Source organism: Glycine soja, chromosome 9, assembly GCF_004193775.1.
Source record: "Glycine soja cultivar W05 chromosome 9, ASM419377v2, whole genome shotgun sequence".
In the NCBI taxonomy this organism is placed as follows: domain Eukaryota; kingdom Viridiplantae; phylum Streptophyta; class Magnoliopsida; order Fabales; family Fabaceae; genus Glycine; species Glycine soja.
Window position 1 is genome coordinate 44,922,423 of NC_041010.1, and position 13,396 is coordinate 44,935,818.

Below are 13,396 nucleotides of genomic sequence, written 5' to 3' on the forward strand. Positions count from 1 at the left end.
TTTTAAAAAAAATATTAAAAAATCATATTTCACTCCATTAAAGATAGTCAATTTAAAAGAATATACAAAAATTTAAAGAATTACTTTTTTAACTTTCAGAAATGATATTTAATCATAAAAATAATTTTAAAAACATCTCCAAAAGATGTATAAAATGTTGTTAAACAATATTACAATCTACGTCGAACATAAAATATTCCGTGCAAAAGACTAATTAGTTAAAAATTTAGCACACGTGTGGCGTGGTTTATCTAACAAATGCAACTCGCATGTAGAGATTGACCCGCCCAAGCTACGGCTTTTCTTCTTAGCTTTCTTCCAATGCCGTGGTATAAATTCCAAACTCACCTTTATCCAATAAATATTTTAAAATCAAATAATGCTTGACCTTGACTTCTTTTTTTGTATTCCTATCAGAAGATTTGCAATTTATTAAACTAAATTCAATAATCCCTTTATACAATATTAGTCAAGCTCATTTGAATTTAAACTCACCTTTAACCTTGGTCTTGACTATTGCAGTAAAGCTTAAGTAATGATTCTTCTTTTCTTTCTTAATATCATTCACACACCTCACATATTTATATATATAGCCATGCCTTGCTCCTTGCTCCATTCCATCACTTTTCTTCCCAAAAAATTGAATGGCCATGGAAAATAAAAAAATTATAGAGTATTGGGTTGTGTCTATACTTTGCATGCTTTTGTCGGGTCATTGGATCTCTGTTCAAGCTGCCCCTGCACCCTCTCTCATCACACAACTCCCTGGCTTTAACGCCAATTTCCCATCCAAGCACTATTCCGGGTACGCACACATCATTTTCATCAAGATCAAGAAACCTAATATCTTAATTACAATTAGTTTTTACGTATATTTCTCATCAAATTAACACTCACCAACTTATTGCATAAATTAAATCCAATTTACACGTCTTCACTTTTTCAAAACTTTCAGATAATTTTCGTACTAGTTGGGAAAATTTTAATTTTAATTAAGCCTTAATATGGTACTTCAAAAACTTTATAATGCATAGATGTTTTAATTTCATCAATTAACTCGAGTGACGTCACTACAAATTAAAACGGGTTATCTTTTAGGTAAACTAAAGGAGATTTTTTTTGTTGGGTTCAATTATTGACCTCAGATATATAAGTATTGATGGAAATACTGAAAGTGGGAAGAACCTGTTCTACTACTTCGTTAGTTCAGAAAGAAGTCCAGAGAAGGACCCAGTTGTGCTATGGCTGAATGGTGGACCTGGGTGCTCCAGCTTTGATGGCTTTGTTTATGAGCATGGTAGGCTAATTATTGTACCTTATTTTTTATTCATTGGAAACCATAATAATGGCACTTTATATATGTCTCATCATCATATTAATCTTCAAGACTTTAACCACCACCAAATGGTTAGTATGAATAAAATTAGATTCAGTATATTTAAATAAAGTCTTAGATTTGAAAACCTTATGATTAAGATTAAATATTCTACAAAAAATAGTTAATTAGATTTTCGGTGACAAAAAAAAAATAAAAATCTTCAACGGTTCTGGATGGGCAGGCTAGGGGTACAAAGGCAAAATTTGAATTTTGAAAAATTTGGTCACTTTTTCTTTTAGTTAGAAGTTGGCATCTGTTTATCAAATCGGGGACCAATTTTAAATATTACGCGTCTTTACATTAATTTCTTCCCACATCATCAGCTTTTGGAAGGCGTGCATATAAGGGAAAAATGTTGAGCCACTGACATAGTAAGAGTTTAAGAAATTGTTCTCTTGGACGTCCTTTCCTCACCTTGAATAAATATATTGTAATTATTGTTTTGTTTTTTTGTGTTGATCGATTATATATGTGATTGTGAAATGTGGGTGCATGCAGGACCATTCAACTTTGAGGCTGCAAATTCGAAAGGGAATCTACCCACTTTGCATATCAATCCTTACAGCTGGTCTAAGGTAAGAACGTGACTCCCAGAAATTAATATTGCTGTATTTGCATCTAATTATACATTATAATAATTCTGTTGATGTTTATTACCCAATCTTGTGTTAAGATGGCATGTAGTATACATATGAGTCAAGTTTTAAATGATTTTTATTAATTATATATACTTGAACATAATTGCGATTTTCTCAACTTGCCAACTTACGCATCAATCCTAAGAGCACATGGAATGATGGAAAATAATTGAAGAGGATATAGTTATCCTTGGCCATTTGTTTAATAAATATTTAATATGTTCGATTTATATGATACAATACAATTTCATGTCGATGAAAGAAATTAGATTAGAAATGGTTCCAAAATTTTAAAAAACAGAGTTGAATTACTTAATGTTTTATTTTCTAGTTTACATTTCATTCGCATTAAAAATGCATTTCTCTCACAAATTACAATTAATACCTTTTTTTATTTGAAGTAATGGCACCTTTACATTTACTATCTTTATCCATCTTATTTTCAGGTTTCCAGCGTTATATATTTGGATTCCCCTGCTGGTGTTGGGTTCTCTTACTCCAAGAACACAAGCAAATATGCTACTGGGGACCTTGAAACTGCGTCTGATACCCATCTTTTCCTCTTAAAGGTACTTCCAAGAGAGGATATTAGCATTTGAAATAAAATTAACATTAGCATTGGAAGGATATATAAGAATAGGATCAAATTAACCTAATTAGTATATTACGTACGCACGTACGCAATATTATTCTAATATTCTATTTTAGATGCTTACACTCCAATCTTCATAATTAATTGTTAGTTTGCATGGCACAACAATGATACACATGCACAAAGCATGGTGCAAATAACAATGGTACATTTTTTGTTGCTTATATTTTATTTTTCTTTTATTGGCAGTGGTTTCAGCAATTTCCGGAATTCCAGGCTAATCCATTTTATATTGCTGGGGAGTCTTATGCCGGAGTTTATGTGCCTACTCTAGCTTTTGAAGTTGCTAAAGGTAAAGTCTAATTCGATAGCTAAAACAATAACATGAAGGCTTAATTTATATTTTCTTTTCATAAGTTTGTAACTTAAAAATATAAAATACAGAGTTTACTTTCCATATACTACTATTCTGTAAAAACATTTAGATTGACAACTAATTAAAAAATTGTAATTAATATGACTTTTAAGATAATAATTATAAAAATCAACAAAAAAAATATATAAATGAAGGTTTGTGATTCAACAATACTATAATAATTTTTTATATTATCAATGTATAGACTATTTTCTAAATTTTAAAGTGTTGTCTAAGTTTCATGTATATGTTATAACCTATAAAAAAAAGTTATATACTCAGAAGGGATGTGTGATACTACAGTGATATCAAAGTTTTTAATTCCATCTTGCTTTATGTATTTATATGATTGGTTTATGAGCATAAATTGTTTGTGTGTCCATGCCAGGAATCCGGAGTGGTACAAAGCCCGTGATCAATTTTAAGGTACAATTTCTTTTACGTATAATAAAATATTTTATGATAGTGAAAGCTAGTAACTTTTTTTTTTGGACATATTAAATTTTACGCGAGTCCTAAAGCTTTGACGTAGAAAGCCAGCAAATACTTAATAATAAAAAAAATATTAAAAGGTGTATATAAATTATGTTACAATTACATATCTTTTAAGTTTTGACGTACGTAGAAAGCCAGCAAATACCTTAAATTTCATTTGACTTTTATTTCTTGTGTAGGGTTACATGGTTGGAAATGGTGTCACGGACGAAATATTTGACGGCAATGCTCTTATCCCATTTGTGCACGGGATGGGCCTCATATCCGACACTATCTATGAGGTATTGAATAAATATTAATTTAATTTGTTAAGTACAACTTAATTCATTGGTTAATTATCTTATTTTTTATATACAAGGTAGTGAAATTTTATATGCTGTATTAAGTTATTAAGTATACTACTTTTAATTATATTTTCTTTTTGATTAAATGTCGTCTTGATCGATGTCTTGAAAGCATTAATTAGTTAGCATTTATTTGGTCTCATTATTAATATTATGCAAATCAATTACAATTTGCAGAATTTACAATCTTCCTGCAAAGGAAACTACTACGATGCTTACTCTTTGGACGAAAATGATGTGTGTTACAAGAACATTGAAAAATTTGACAGGGTGAGACACATTCATAGAGAACAAGAAGATGGCAGCAGCATGAATGGGTTTCTTTTTCTATTTTTCTTCTTCTCATTATTATGAATAATAAGAACTAATTAAACATGATTATCATTGCCATGATATCAGGCCATTGATGGGCTTAACGTGTACAACATACTAGAGCCATGCTACCATTTCCCTGGTGATGCCACAGCCAAAGAAAATGGAAGCTTACCAAAGAGTTTCAAGCAATTGGGGGTTACTGAGAGGCCTCTTCCAGTGAGGAATAGAATGTTTGGTAGAGCTTGGCCTTTTAGAGCACCAGTCAAACCTGGCCTTGTTACATTATGGCCCCAATTGACAGAAACCAGTCATGTCGCCTGTGTTGTAAGTTATCAATCATGTCTCAATATTTATCATGCTCATTCTTGTATGCAATTAAGTATGTTGTAGACAAATCTTGATAATTCGTGAAGCTTTTAATTTTAGAGAGTCTAACTCAATCATAGCTAGTGTAACATTTTTTTATTAATATTTAGTTAATTTAAATGTGAAGACATGAAAAAAATTCTCAGGTGCATTATGTTATGGTTCAGGACTATCATAATTCCTGTTTATCTTTATATGACATCTGATTGATTAATATTATTAATTTTTTTTTTCTTGTAAATTAAGAAATTTATACACGTGTCATGTAGAGATCGGTTAAAAGTATGAAATAGGTTATGATCTCAAATTAGTGAAATGATAAAATTAATTCTGTTTTTGATCTGGCAAAGAGCAGAGCGATGAAGTAGCAAGTTCATGGCTAAACAACGTTGCAGTCAGGAAAGCAATTCATGCTGAATCGGTAGGTAATCACTATCATTAGTATTAATCATATTTTATGTTAACAGTTAAGGTAATAATGACTGAGGATTAATTAACTTTTATACATATGAACAGGAAAAAGTGGCGGGTCCGTGGGAATTATGTACGGGAAGGATAGAGTACCATCACAATGCTGGAAGCATGATTCCTTACCACAAGAACCTAACCAGGCTGGGCTATAAGGCACTTATTTTCAGGTGCCAACTACAATCTAATTGAATTTCAAGAATGTTATTAATTAATAGTAATATGCTTAATTATGTGAAATTCTTAATTAACTATGTATGATCATGGGTCATGGCAGTGGCGACCATGATATGTGCGTGCCATTTACCGGAAGTGAGGCTTGGACACGATCTTTGAGATATAAGATTGTGGATGAATGGAGGCCATGGAACTCAAATAACCAAGTTGCTGGGTATGCATATCAACCCTCTATGCCTAACAAATTCTTGTACTTGTATTAGTAAAGTTGTTCAATTAGCTAGCATCCAAAACAACACAACATAAATTTTGTTCAATTGAAATGGCACAGGTACTTGCAAGCGTACGAGAACAACCTCACCTTCCTCACAATCAAGGTAAATTATATCAACTTAGTTATATATCACACCAAATAATAAATTCTCAAATAGTTAACTAATAATTAGGTGATTTGTTTACCAAATATGGTGCAGGGAGCTGGGCACACCGTGCCGGAATATAAGCCGCGGGAAGCGTTGGATTTTTACAGCCGTTGGTTGGAAGGAAAGCAAATATAATTAATTAAGGAAATGCATCATGTGGCGTAAAATAAAACTTACATGGATTAATGAATACAAGTTACAGCAGTGCATTGTAGCTTTTTCGTTACTGATTTATCCTTTACATTAAATATTCATATGAATGGGATTTCACAAAAAGTAAAAGAAGAAAAAAAATCATATGTAAGGGATTATTATTTAACTGTAATCTGATTGATATATCAATCCTTTCGAAGAGAGGATGTTGGAAGCTTGTAATCTGATAAGTGATAAGTATAAGCCTTTTGTTTTTGTAAGTGCGGGCCAGTCAGCCAGGCCATTCTAGCACCTTCTTACCAATCATCCATGAACGCATTTATTTGCTAGCTTCTCGATTTAGATCCCATTTAGAACAGGAGTTTAACTACAAATTATTCCAACTTATCTTATCACGTCAATATTTGTATATGTATTTGAATTAAGAGTTTACGAAAATAGTAACTTATGAGATATTTATTAGTTGCTTTTAAAATAAGCTCTAGCTTATAATATATCAAGAGTTATTGAGTGGAATACTTCTATAAAAAATTACCCTAGCCTTGGAGTAACTTAATCTCCGCGTACATACATATATAGATAGAGGAGTTTTATTATGACATAATTGAAGAATGAATTTGGGTCATTAGATCAAATCATGAAAGGATAATTTTTTGTATGTTAGAGGAGTTAATCTTGACCATATAACTCATGTGTTTTAGTCTTAATTATTTGCGATAAAATATAGTGACAAATATTTTTTTTTCTGAAGACCAATACCTCTACCTTACCATTAGAGAGATAAGAAAAACTTGATTTTTACCCTTAATTTTATTTTCCAATCATTACAAAATTAATAAAATATAATAAAAAAAATTATAGAGTGATAAATAAATTTGAACTTGTAAGTGATCCCAAACTAATCTGACACACAAATTAAATAAATTGAAAAAATATTTACTCTATTTTTTTATAGAATTTATTTGGCCCGTTCCACTTAACCAATAAGTTGAGATGAGATAGTTGCTCAAGTGAGATAGAACAACTCATGTTAACATGTTTTTATTTTTCTAATTTTTTAAAATTTATTACTTTTTATTTAAATTTTTCTTGATATTTTTGTTTTCCTTGTATTTTCTTTTTTTTTAAGTCTATTGTTATGAATTAGTATCTTGATAGATTTTTTTTCTACAAGCTGACGAATATCTTCCACAAGAAGTAATTTTGCTCTAATAAAGTAGAACTACTAAAGGTAACAAAATTCTCATTCAAGCATGTAACACGACTATATATCCATAGCTCAAACTTGACATCACAAGTTTAACCAATCTAGTGTCAATTGAATATACACTGGATAGTTATTGGTGGACTTAGTTTTGGCTCCAAAAAAAATAAATCAAGTTAAGTTTATTCACTCTGACACTTCTACCTTATTGTACATTAATATTAATATATTTTTGTTTGCACTTTATTATCATATTAACATTTTTGTAAACTATTAAATATCAAATTAATAGATAAGTTATAGTTGCATAATTAAAATATTAGGAATCAAATTTATGTTTTATAATAATAATAAAAGATAACCAAATTAAAAGAACAATAATAACATAAAGAAAATACTGGTTAAGAAATCAACAATGAAAGGTTTTTATAGGAAAGCGTTGCAATACTCCGTGATTTCTAATACAATTTGAACAACAAAAATTTTGTATTTATTGAGCATGGATTTGTGAAGTGTAATGTAAATGCTAGCTTTCATGTACAAAGTCAACAAATGAGCTGGGAAATGCGTATCAGAGATGAAGAGGGTTACTTTGTGTTGGCGAAATCGGCTTGGATGGTCCCCTGTGTCTGTGCCCTAGTTTTAGAGGGGGAAAGTTTTGCAAGCATTGCATTGGGTAATTGATTTGGACATGTCACATGTAATCTTTGAATTACATTACAAAGGATTTTTCTGAAGTTGGTTTCATCTATCAGTGATTGCAGAGAACTTCTATCTCTTTTTCCAAACTTTTGGGTTGAGTTGGTTAGGCCACAAGCTAATATAATTGTTCACATTCTTGTTGGGGTAGCTATTGATAATACTAGTCCATCTATTTATCATATGATACCATATTTTATTGTTCTTACTATCAATAATGAAATGCTATGAATTTGTTTGTCCAAAAAAATAATGGTTTTAGCCTTTTAGGACAGTGGTCATCAAAATAATAATAAATAGTTTTCAATAATTTTGTTTAAAAAACACAGGAATTTACGACGCAATAAATATAACTACTAACTGTCTTTCAACCCAAATTGGCACTTCATAGTTCATAGTCACTATCAACATCGTCTTTAAAATTTTACAAATTTAATGTCCGCTTCATTAAACGTGTGTCAGTGAGCGTGTATACATGTGTTTGCGCAAATGAAATATAGATCATCTGCAGTTTCAAAATACGCTAGTAGCTGGAACATGTGCAGTTCTGAAACTCACCCTTCAAATTTATTAAACTAAATTCAATGCAATTTATTGTGTGTTGGAAATGTAATGGTAATAGTATGAATAATTGAAAAAAATCAAATGACACACAATTTTGCAATGAACATAGTGGTGTCACCAGCCACACAAGACACCAAACAATAGCAAACACGAGTTTTGGTTACTCCTAGCACCCGTCCACGCCAAATTCCAAACCATACCACATTAATTTCCACCCGAAAAAGAAAGATGCAAAAAGCTTTAACAATTGAGGCCACTTCATTTGATTTATGATTTATGAACCTAATCACTGTACGCGTCATTATCCCAATTTCCTTGTCATTCACCAACTTGCACAATAATGTAATAAATTAATATTAAACACCCAAACCGACGAACCACGCTACAAATTTCCAACAAAATAAGTAATTAAATAACAAGTCCTTTATAAATTATTAGGTATGAACTATGAAGAGTTTGATTTTACAAAATTTTCAAGCACACGAGAGGGAGGACAGATTTCCAGACACACTAAAACAGCCCGGCCATCCTCTCTAGTCCAAACAAAAACATCAATGGGTGGGAACATGAATATATAAATAGAAAAGAAAATTGAGCAAAAATAACAAAAATAAAAAGAGAGGGTATATGTATCCATATAATGATGATGGGAAACAAAAACAAATATAAAGTAAAAGACCATCTGTAACTCAACTCAGCATTCCTTGATTGGTTGAACCATTTTTTTTTTTCATTTGTGTTTTCTCATCCCCTTGTCTTCTTTGTCAGGTTCAAACCTTGGGAGGTTTAGTAATGTGTTCACACGCGACACTCCTTCGAGAGCAGACCACTCTATTTCTGCATCAGTATCTATTTCCTCTTCCTTAGACTCTTCCTCGCTGTTGTTGTTGTTGTCTTCATTGTTTTCCCTGCAAGTTCCTGACCTTGCCAGACCAGTAGGTGCAGGAACATCTCCACTGTCACCGTTGTGGACTTGGATACCTGAACTAGGTTGTTCCTTGGACTTGATGACATTGGAAGCACTACACACTTTGTGGGAGTCCGAGTCCGAGTCCAGAAAGAGGCAAACCACAGCACAGTCATCCACTTTGGAGGTTGGATACTTGTACCTCCATGAGCGAACCGCTGACTCAACCAGCGCTCGTGCAGCCAAGGCACGCCTTGGCGCGGCTGCCACAATGTCCACCACTTCTTTGTTTGAGAGAACATCCCAAATCTGCCATTAATAAACAACAAACTTGAGATGAAAGTGAAAAGGGCAAGTAAAATGAAAATCTTAGTAGGCATGTGTGATGAAAATGTAAGATAGGTCTCCTACCCCATCTGTTGCCATGACAACAAATTCGTCCTTCTCGGTGACTCGTCTGTATGACACCTCGGGAACAGATATCAGGCCAAAATCTTTAAGACAAAAATCTCCAAATGCCCTTGCCATGGCAAGGCCAGGTGAGTCATTGTTTGGCAACCAGACTCGAGCAACTTCAGGTTCATCCTGAAGAGCAAAAACACGTCCTTTACATTTGCGAATTCTCTCTTCTTCAGCTGTAAAAGAGAAAAATAAATTAGGAAAGACTTGTGGACAATATGTACAGATATGACAGACCATGAAAAATAGCATTAGAGAGATGTCAACTTAATACAATGAGTTACATAGGCTAAATCTTTTCCTTTAATATGGTTATTAAACAGAAACCAAGAATGGGTTGATTCTGGATAAGTACAATTTGAGATGAGACATGACATACAAACACAATACCTAACACAACAGACATAAAAATTTGTCCATCCCCCAACCAACTAAGTGTTAGTATCCTCTCTCTACCGGTATGGATGTCCCTTTTATGGCTCATCTCTATTATTTCATGTAAATATGTAGATTAGTTATTCAAAACATGTATTCTAATCTAGAGCTCTCAAATAAATTTAACATGTGAACCCATAGTTCTTGTCCACTAATATGCCTAATGTATCACATCTTTTACTGTTAGGGTACTGCATGGACCCTTAATGATTTCCAACAATTGCATAAATTTACACAGGATCAACTGATCAAGAACATGCCCATATAATCACATAATAATAAATTTTAATGCTGAAAAAAACCTTATATTTCTTTCTTTTATCCTTATTATATTTATAGAATAATATTGAGGTTACTTGCTGGATATGACAAGGATATTTCACAGCGTAAACCATTCCAATCAAGACAGAGTATATATAAAATAAGGGGGAAAAGAATTCGCAGTTGCCTATAATAGAAGGAAAATTCTCTAATCAAAAGTGTATCAGGACGCAGAATGAAAGGGAGTTAAGAATTTCAAAAACTAAAAGATCAAAAGCAGCATATCTCAATGTTTGACATCCAAGAATGATAGAAATAACTCAATAACAAAGGAGACACATTTCAACTAAACTATGTTCTTCATGGAAATGACTCGAACTGATCTGAATGTTTTCTTAAATCTGATGCCACTGTTCAACAAAGTAGGCAAGAATTTCCCAGATGAGAGATATACCTGGAAGATTGGGCTTTAGATCCACAGTTAACTGGATGGCAACAAGAGAATTGTCTTTCTCTCTTGTACCCAGAACAGCTCTAGAGTCACCAACATTTCCAATAATAAGATCACGGCCCTGTAAAGGAACCAACATATTTTATGGTAAAAAATAATTCATTAGCAAAATATTCTAACAAAATATAATCTACCAAAGGTTACAAGCCAACACCTGCTTAACCAGAGTTACTGCTGTCGTCCCACTACAGAAGCAATCAATACTTTGGTGCATCTTCAGTTCTCTATCCATAACTTTGAATGCCTTCAAAAAAGACTCTTTAAGTGTCTGAAAGATTTCTGGGTGTTTTTCTGTTTCCTCGGCATCAACAGATACCCTGGATTCATCATCAGCAGATGCAAATGCAGCCTCTTCTGAATTCATGCTTCCTGCAGTATTAACGCTAATCTCCTTGAGGACTTCTTCACCAGATGCACTTTGTTCCCAATGGGCATTCAGTTTTAGAGGAAGAGAATCCCTCACTCTTTTCGCAACCATGTGACCATACGGACCATGGCCATCAAAAACTCCACAGAAAATAGTATCTTCTCTAGAACAAAAGTTCTGCAATATATGGTAAACGGAAGCAATTAAAACAATATAAAACATTATTCAACAGAAACATACAAACAAACAAAAACCAAGCATCCACAATTGCTATTGTCTAAAAATAGATACCAAAAGATCCCTGCCCCCAACCCCCCACATTCAATAATAAGAATGGTTTCAGATCAATACTCATGTAACTATCTACTATGTGGAGAGGAAGTACAACCAAGATCTTTCAGAACTTAAATCATCCACCATCTTCCATCAAGTGATCCCAGCAGAATAGAACATTAGATCCTTAATACACAATCATAACCAGAAACGGTCATACATAGACAAAGATGTGGTGAATTAAGAATCAGTATTGATGACAAACATGCAAAAAACCATATTTGAAAAGAAACCATGTGAACACACCGCTTGATCAATCGACACACGTCACAACCAAATCAGCATGAAGCAGGAAATGGAATTCAAGGATCAACATAAGACCTAGAAAAGTAGTGTATGTATGTAAAAAAACATATGTACAGATATGGCAAGGTACAAAATCCAAGCTGACGGAAATCAATCAACCTCATTAATATAAAGACAGAAAAAGTGAACAAAATGTAGCAAAACAAACACTCACAAAGAGGGTAAATTGACCAAAAATAGAAATGCAAAGTCAGAAAAAGGATCTAACCTCCCAAACAACCATGGCATCCTGGTTGGTGCCCTTCTTCCCTTGTTGAGTGAACAAGGATGCAACTTGGGATGAGCCATTGAGGAAGATCCTCCCAGGGATCCTATGAAGAGGCTCATTCCTCCAATACTCAAATGAAGAGGCTCTTGATCCAAGCCTCTTCTTGGAGTTGCTCTTTCTCTTCCTGAAAGATGATGAATTTGGTGAATTGCAGGGAGGGCTCCTGCTTTCCGCAGAGAAGCAGGACCCCATCTTAAGGGCCCTTAGAATGCCAAGAATGCACTCCACACCACTCGAGCACCCACTTTCTTCCCTTGAAGGATCCGTCACAACCCTTTTGAGAATAACCAACAAAAAATCAAATCTTTCACAATCCACACAACACCACTTTTATCTTCAGAATTAAGTTGTTACTTTTGCAATCTTTCAACCACCACCCCCACACAACAATCACAATTGCACACTTTTCAGATTGAGATGGCTAAAATGGCAGCAAACCCGCTTCAGTCATCAATTAATGTGAGGAATAAAGGATAAGATAAGAAGGAAAGACACAGTTTTTTTTTAAATGGGAAAACCAAAAAAAAAAAAAAAAGAACAGTCCTTTTTTCTTCTCTCTCTTACTCTTTTTGGTTATTGTGAAATACTAATAGATAACATGCAGATCTGCGTAATCCCCAATTCCCCACAAAGACCACACCACGAAGTGCACAACCTTTTTTTTATTATTATTAAACCTTTCTGTTGCAAAATCGACAAAAGGGGTTAGTGAGCGACCCGAGATGTCTTCAAAGGTGGTGTTTTGAAGGCAACCCACAACAGCAAGTGAGAGTATCTATCGAACCCAGAAAGCAAGTTCTCAGCTTTGGATCAGAGGTGAAGATTGGGGGGGTTGAATTGACTGGAAAGTAGAAGCAGAAGAGAGAATGGCTCAAGTGAAATGGGCTGAATTAAAGAGAGGGAATGTGAAGGAAGAGAGAGAGAGAGAGAGAGAGAATGAGATTTGAGGGAGAGTGAGAAACGGACAAGTTGAAAGTGGAGAAAGAATCGGAACCACTAAGAGCGCATAGACCCAGAAAACCGTTCTTGTGTTGAGAACGTCACTTTTGGACAGAGAGAGAAGGAAACTGAGATGAGAAATAAAAGAGAAGGACAGAGGAAGTTTTTGGACAAAGCCTCCCTTATTGGACTTTTAAAAACATGTGATAAGGCTTCAAAATTAAAATACACATATTGTTTAGTTTATTTCCGACCAAGTAATGTAGTAATTCTTCCTGAAATTTATTTTAACTGATGTTTTTTTATGTAGACGTGTTTGAAGATTTAACTTCTCTCTCCACTTATAAACACTTATGACTTATCTCTCAATTGTGTCAAAT

The 13,396-nt window shown here is 33.4% G+C and overlaps 2 protein-coding genes across 2 annotated transcripts; one reads left to right on the forward strand and one right to left on the reverse strand.

Moving 5' to 3' along the window:
- The first annotated feature begins 604 nt into the window (after positions 1-604).
- LOC114425157 (serine carboxypeptidase-like 20) lies at positions 605-6,023 on the forward strand. The gene is made up of 14 exons (XM_028391948.1): positions 605-805; positions 1,146-1,297; positions 1,877-1,953; positions 2,463-2,585; positions 2,858-2,960; positions 3,412-3,449; positions 3,698-3,799; positions 4,040-4,132; positions 4,262-4,501; positions 4,899-4,964; positions 5,060-5,181; positions 5,289-5,402; positions 5,520-5,565; positions 5,662-6,023. Exons 1-14 carry the CDS (start codon positions 645-647, stop codon positions 5,743-5,745), a joined length of 1,521 nt encoding a protein of 506 aa, XP_028247749.1. The 5' UTR covers positions 605-644; the 3' UTR covers positions 5,746-6,023.
- A 2,612-nt stretch (positions 6,024-8,635) lies between these two features.
- Positions 8,636-13,189, reverse strand: LOC114425158 (probable protein phosphatase 2C 33). The gene is made up of 5 exons (XM_028391949.1): positions 12,018-13,189; positions 10,958-11,347; positions 10,747-10,864; positions 9,549-9,772; positions 8,636-9,446 (listed from the first exon to the last, which is right to left on the reverse strand). The coding sequence occupies exons 1-5, from the start codon at positions 12,267-12,269 to the stop codon at positions 8,961-8,963; spliced, it is 1,470 nt and encodes a 489-aa protein (XP_028247750.1). The 5' UTR covers positions 12,270-13,189; the 3' UTR covers positions 8,636-8,960.
- Positions 13,190-13,396: the final 207 nt, after the last annotated feature.